This window comes from Panthera tigris, chromosome A3, assembly GCF_018350195.1.
Source record: "Panthera tigris isolate Pti1 chromosome A3, P.tigris_Pti1_mat1.1, whole genome shotgun sequence".
Lineage (NCBI taxonomy): Eukaryota > Metazoa > Chordata > Mammalia > Carnivora > Felidae > Panthera > Panthera tigris.
The window spans coordinates 119,021,186-119,028,111 of record NC_056662.1 but is presented as its reverse complement, the minus strand read 5'-3'; the positions used below and the strand labels follow the sequence as shown (position 1 = coordinate 119,028,111).

The 6,926-nt window shown below is 45.1% G+C and overlaps 1 protein-coding gene across 7 annotated transcripts in view; it reads right to left on the bottom strand.

The window, feature by feature from the left end:
- Window positions 1-2,720: 2,720 nt before the first annotated feature.
- ASXL2 (ASXL transcriptional regulator 2) overlaps window positions 2,721-6,926 on the bottom strand; it is a 125,877-nt gene continuing 121,671 nt past the window's right edge. For all 7 annotated transcript variants that reach the window (XM_042982342.1, XM_042982344.1, XM_042982341.1 and 4 more), the window contains one exon: window positions 2,721-6,134. In XM_042982342.1, the coding sequence (XP_042838276.1) occupies window positions 3,660-6,134 (2,475 nt within the window). In that variant the 3' untranslated portion in view covers window positions 2,721-3,659. The remainder of the gene's footprint in view (window positions 6,135-6,926) is intronic.

Here is a 6,926-nt window from a genome sequence, read left to right as displayed (position 1 = left end):
CCCTTTCAATAGGTATGTAGGTACTGAAACATGGCAGGAAAGATCCCTGCCTATCATCATGTTTCTCAGAGTCTCTTTGGACTATTCTACAAATTGAGCTGAAAGGTACCACTGGCCAAGTTTTTTTACTTAGCACGTTGTTGTAATGCAATGGGAACTTTTCCCTCCTTGCTGTGAAAGTGAAACCTCTAGGTCACAGAGAAAACCCTGGCGCTGCTCACGGACAGTGAGTTCTAGAAATAAATAGTGGTGTATTGACCAGAGAAGACCCCCTCATTATAACAAATCATTTCACCGAACAGTTCTTTAAGGACTCTAAGGTAGAGAAAGGCAATTAATAAGCAATTAGGATGGTCACTGTCAAGTCATTAATACATGTGAATTTACACCTTCACCCAGAAGGCAACGAGGTCTTCCTTTGGCTATTTATTTAAATCTGAGAGAATTCCTAAAACACATACATCTGGGTGCCTTCCCAGCCCATGCTAGTATGCTTCCCCTACCCCAAGAAAAACGTCCCATTTGCCAGATCTTATTCTTAGAAATGTTACATGGGACATCACATATAGTTTCAGTATCTTGAGCACAGGGTTTAAGGAATAGTAGGGCAAACACTCCACGTTATTTGGCTTTATTTTGTTTAATAGGCTGGAGATTTTTCATGGAAATTTTTTTTTAAGATTCAGGGAGCCTTCTCTAATAGACAACTCAGAACATTCATTAAGTAAGACTGAGATGATTATTGTTAATGCTCTCTCCCCAAGGTGACCCACAAAGGAAGGTATCTGAAGGCTGAGAAGCATACCCTGGAGATATAAGCATCAGGCACAATGCCTGACTAGTCACTGGAAATAGTGCAACTACATACCACAAAAATAAGCTTAGCACTTATCCACAACCTTTCAGATTGAACTGAACGGTAAAGCAACTCTGAAAACCTAAGATAAAAACTGCTTTAAAGGTACTGGAGTCCCATGCTCTTAACAACACACAGATCTTTCTTGTTCCTCCTGCTTCATTTTCAAAAGAGTCAGATTGTAATACGGTTGGATTGTTGCTCTTGCTTTTCTGTTCAGCTCTTAAAATGACTTTCTACCTGAAACCACTGTTTTGAAACGAACTGACAAATGGATTGTATTTAATTTACTACCAACCCAAGAGAATCTATTCTCTCATTCTGTCAAGATTGAGACAGTGTACGTAGACGACAAATTCTGTTTTAGGGACATTTGTAAATGCAAATATTTCATTAGCTGAGTATAATTTGTTAGGAGAATCTGGGGAATCATAATGCTTAGGGCCTATCTGCAAGAGCCTGGTCAAGATGAAGAGGCACAATACGGTCTGCTCTCCAAGTGGACTTGAAAATCCCTGATACTTTTCCTCCTTTCCTGGTTAGTCTGTCCAACCTCAGATTAGGAGAACCATGGAAGAGAGACTTTCTATGACAGCAAAGGCGCAAAGAAGAAAACTCACGTTGATCAATCCAAACTGGTAATTAACGTTCAGCATGGGGTCCGTTCTGAATCACTCAGGCACTTCCAGCGCACAGACCGCCTTCGGTCCTGGCACGGACACGGGGAGTGAAGAAGCTAAGTATGGGGAGTCTAACCCAGCAATAGGTGCTTTGAACTCCCTCCCTTGGACTGTCCAGGGTACTGACAGTCTGGGGAACAGAAGCATGGTTTCTGTTTCCTACTGGATCTTGGCTGGAGAACTTAATCCTTACCCCTGTATCCTTGCAGCCTTCATATTTTTAAGCCATGAAGAAAACGGGAAGTTAGGAGGGCATCCTATTGTCTCAGCTGAAACTGGAACACAGATATTAATCTTATATTTGCCTTGGGTCGCAAAAAATTAACAAAAACAAAAACTGAAGAATAGTGTAGCAGTAAGTTTCTTATGGGGCTCAAAAGTATTACAAGCATGTATATTATGGGGCAAGGAGGGGAATGGGTAACAGAATGGGGAAGAGTGTTACTGTCTACTTTCTCCTAATCTGGAATGTGACTTAATAAGTTTACACTGTTCTGCGTATGGTAAATATCACATCCTGAATACTAAGTACAACCACAAGTGTACTAGGTTGCAATAATATTTTTACTTTATACACTTGAAATTAGGAAACTTAAAATCAATATGCAAAAGATGCACATTGACAACATCCAATTCTTCGATACCAAATTCTGATAAACTGTAGATTTATTCTAATGTTCTTTAACCATGACCTAAATATATGTACTCAAAAACTCTTCAGTCATTAGAGACAAGATTTAAAAGAATAAAAAAGGAAACAAAAAAAGTCAACAAAAACAAATAACAAAACTGTGAAGCTAATTTCTCCTTTCTAGATGTTCCCTTAGCCATTTACTGAGGCCCCTTTACATTAGAAATCTCTAGTGCATAGATACCAGTAATCCAAAATAGAGGACAGGTTTTCTCAAACAGGAAAAGTGTCTAACTTTTACTGTATGCGTGCACACTGTGTTCAGAGTCATATAGAACAAGGTTCTTCCATACTCCTCAGATGCCCGGGAGGTCCAAACAGGCTTAACAGAACGGGCAAATGTGACAGCCAAGGGCTTTTCTTCCTGCAGTGACAGCAGGACTACAGAACATCAGGGAACGGGTTGGGCAAGAAGAGGAAAAGAAAGACTACCTTGTTTCTAGTGTTAAAACCGTTTTCCAAAGTTCTGTATGTTCAGTTTAACAATTTCTGCACTTTTACTCCTTTGCCCAACAAAACACATAGTTCAAATCACCCCATCATTAATATTATTTGTTACTTTTGTCCTAGTATTTCCTACCTGTTTGTAAGCTCCACGACTGACCAAGTACTTGGATGTTATTGCCGGAACTGCTGCCCTGCACAGGCGACAGTAACAGCAGGGGCCCGGAGAGGCATCTCCTTTATGGGCCACATTCACAGTCTCAGGGCAGGGTAGTGGGACTTGAGGGCAGGGATCCACAAACTGCAAGCAGAGAGCTTGGCAACAGCACGGGTTTGTGGAAGCCAAGAACCAGGTCAAGAGCTTTTGGAGTCTGAGATACTACCTGTGAAATTAACATCTTATCAAAAATTTGAACTTAAGAAGGTTCTTCCTGTCTAAGAGAAAGGGACTGAGCAAACCCTGACTCCAGATTCTGCAAAGGCTGAATAATCCATGTAAAGCCTGCAGTCAGACTGTCATGACATAATCAGCTTGAATGGTCATTTCTCCAGACCATCCCTTCAACTCCTTCCTTTTCCTGGCCACTTAGGAAAGGACAGAAGAGAGACAGCTTCCTGTAACCATGCATGGCATTAAAGTTTTCTCAGAGTCACATGAAGCAGAACATAAATCTGAATTTAAAGTAATACATCATTACCTAAACAGCTGGAAAAACGTTAAAACAAAATGTGACATATTTACATGATTTTGTAAGTGCAAACTTGTCACAAATTCACAAAGTCTTGCTTGACCTAGACTTACTATACAAGGTGCTCTTCCTCTAAAATGTAAGATCTGCACTCTGTATTCCTGATTAAGTAACATTTGTCTCTCAAGACAACTGAAACCTCCTTATTTATTTCTGTGATTCCCAAAGGATGCAAAAAACACATCTCGTCAACCCTTCCCTTCCTGCCTCCTTTACAGCATGTTCTCTTTCTAGTCTCGTTACCGAACGACAAGGCAGGAGACACAAAGTTTAGAGGGGCCGATGCAATCATCGTGGCAGAACGCTCCACACCCCTTGCACATGATCATGGCTTTCAATCGGCAGTAACATTTCGAAGGTGTGTCCTCTATGCTGTTCTCTTCAGGAAAGGCCTGAACAGGAATGGTCTGGCCATGGCTGCTGGGATTCATAGCTTGGCTAGCAGGGATAGTGGTGACAGTCACTGAAAAGGACATGACATCACCTACGTTGCTAGATACTTGGCTACAGTCAGGCATCCCCGGTACAGCAGAGTTAGGGTCCATGTCAGACGAGGTGGAGACATTGATCATGCCTCTGTAGCTTGGCCCAATCTGTGTGGGGCTTCCATATAGCTTTGGGGTTTGCAGTGGTGGAAGGAGGAGAGGCTGATGGGTGGGACTGTCTGCAGTCAGAGGGAGAGCAGAAGAACTGAAAAGCTCAGGGCTGCTACGCATCGTCTTCCCTCTCACTGCATGAGCTATTTGTTTCTGTGCTGCCTGAATAAAATCTCGGGCTAGGGTTTTTTCATCAAATGTTTGGCCTCTAGGGAACAGGTAATTCTCCTTGCTTAAAGTGGTTTGCTCATGCACTGGTGTCTCCGCCTTCACATTCTTTTTTGCTAAACAATCATTGGTGGATGGGGTCTCTCTACTGTGGGGTCCTGAACTTGCTTCACACTTGCCAGAACCCTGGGAAGCCTGGGGCTCCTCCTTCACCATGATGGGTTCTTGCTCATCACCAGTACTTTCCTCATCAGTATCTTCTTCTTTGCCGCTGCTACTATCTCCTGTTGCATTTTTACAGTCTGTATATCCCACTTTCAAGGCCTCAGTGGGGCTACTTAGACAAAAACGGTCTTCAGGGTTTACAGAATGGGTCCTCCTAAAGCTCTCTGAACCCCGGCCATAGGTGGAAATGTTAAGTAAGTAGTGACCTGCCATTGCAGGCTTTGATGTCCTTCTGCCAGCAAAACCCAACATGAACCTCTGGCTTGTGGAGATATCCTCTAACTGGAAACCTGAGTGAGTGAAGCTGAACTGGGAGGGCTGCACAAACGGGAGAACATTCTGCCTCCGAACCCTCTGGATGAGAGTCTGAAGGATCTGATCTTGAGTGGCTTTACTTAGTCCTTCCTGGTATTGGTGTGTGTCAATGCTAGAGTCCCTCAGATCCTTACCTGTCAAGAGCTGGAGGGATCTTGGAACCTGGGGGAGCTGCTTATTTTGCAAGGTTTTACCCAGCGGCTGTAGAGCTGGGCGAGACTGCCTCTCACTAACTTCCTCTCTGCTGATCTCTGTTGCGTTGGTGCCTGTGAGGGCTCCCACCCCCGGCTCCTCTCTTGTGGTCAGTGGAACAGTTTTCATTTCAACTTTGGTGAGAGGTTTGGGCAGAATTTGCTCCATGGGAACATCTTTGCCCTGAAGCAGCTGAGTGACCAAAGGATTATTCGCAGGGATACTAGAGCTTGGCCTTGAAATGGGTCCATTCATATTTGAAGAAGTTCCTGGAGTTTTAAGGCTAGAAGCTACTGGCAAAGTGCTCGAGGACGGAGCTGATCCGGTAGGTGCCACAGTCACACTGACCTGGGGTACAGGAAGCTTTTCTAAAGTGGCTGCTGTTAATAAAGATGTTAAAGGAGAGGGAGTCATATCCACTGACGTACTAGCAGTTGTCTCTGCTGAGGCTGAAGGGTCTGGTATATTCTTACTAGAACCTACTCTGGGCTCAACTGTGCCGTCAGCTGCAAAACGAACAGGCGAGGCACCAGAGAGGAGAGCAGAATCTGTCGGAGCAGAAGGCGCTTTCTCCTGTCTGCAATTGTTGGGCCCTTGTGGGTGGGTATGAGAGGCCACTGTGGCTGTTGCCCTGGTGGGATTCAGTTTTTCATTACTCAGTTTCCCTACAGCTGGTGGGGGTGCGTGAGTGTGGGCTGGTGATGGGACACTTGTGCGTGCTCCACTGATGGCAGGTGTTGGAGGCACTGAGGGGGTTTGCTGTAGTTGTGCTCCAGAGACACTATGAGGCTGAGCCTGGTCTGGGGTCTTGGTCTCAGACTGGGACTGAGTCTCTGGAACACAGGGTAAAAGCTCTCTCGTACCTCCCCTGCTTCCAGTTCCTGCCAATTCCAGTGCGGGGCCCTTTCCGGGTTCACGGGCTCTGTCTGAGTCTGGACTCCCTCCTCTAGCAGGCTTCCTTTCACCACCCTCTCCTGGACCTTGTCCACCCCCCGGGCCAGGTCCTGGAATGGTCCCTCCAACCGAGGCGGCGGCGGCAGCGGCGGCGGCGGCGGCGGCTGCTGCCCTCTGTGCTTTGACCAGCTGGGCTTTTGCTTTGATGTCTGCAAGAGTTCTGGCTCCTGTTCTGTTAGGACTAGTGATGGAGACTGGAAAACGAGCCCTGGGAGAGACCTGCGATGTAGGAAAAGGCATGGGGGAGATTCTGGAGACAGGGATCTGAAAGAAGGAGGGAGAAAAAGAAAACGCCAGAGCTTAGTTTTCACTTACAAGAGTAACAGAACTTCATCAACACTTGAATTTTCCCAGTAGGGTAAACACTGCACAACACCAGTGGCAATGGTGGCAGGTCCATGGCCAAGAGACCAGACTGCGGAGACAGCAACACGATTTCGTCTCCAGGATCCTTCCACCTCTTAGAGTGGTGCCAAAGTCTCTCCTCCCCCGACATCCTGTCCACCCCAAATCCCCATACCTCTTTTCCCAACACAACTCCCTCCTAATGGCATCACTACTCACAAGTGCTTATTATTTACGATACAGACCTCTCTACGGTATTTGCGCTTTCAAAAGTGTGTGTGTGAGAAGCATACCACTGTCTTTGTCTTCCTAGCTCTCCTTCCAAGGTCCAAGGAAAAATTCTTGCTCTCTTCTGCTCTACACACATACACCCATGCACACTTAAGAATATAGGCTGAATTATCTCAATGACAGAGGCTTCTAGATAGCACTGGAAGACAGAGACAGTGTGTAATCCACAGACGCACCCCACTCTGCCCATCCCATGAGGAAGGATGCACATAATATATATGTTTGCTATAGTCATTCTCCTCCCTGGCTGGCTTAATACTTACTCGGGGAGCTTTTTAAACTTACTTGGGGAGCTTTTTAAAACTATATGCACTCTGAGTCTTATCCTAAAATTTACAAATTAGAACCCTAGGGAAAAATGCTTTTATCAGGTTTGAAACCACTGATTTTCATATCATGAAATATTGTATCTGAAAGGAA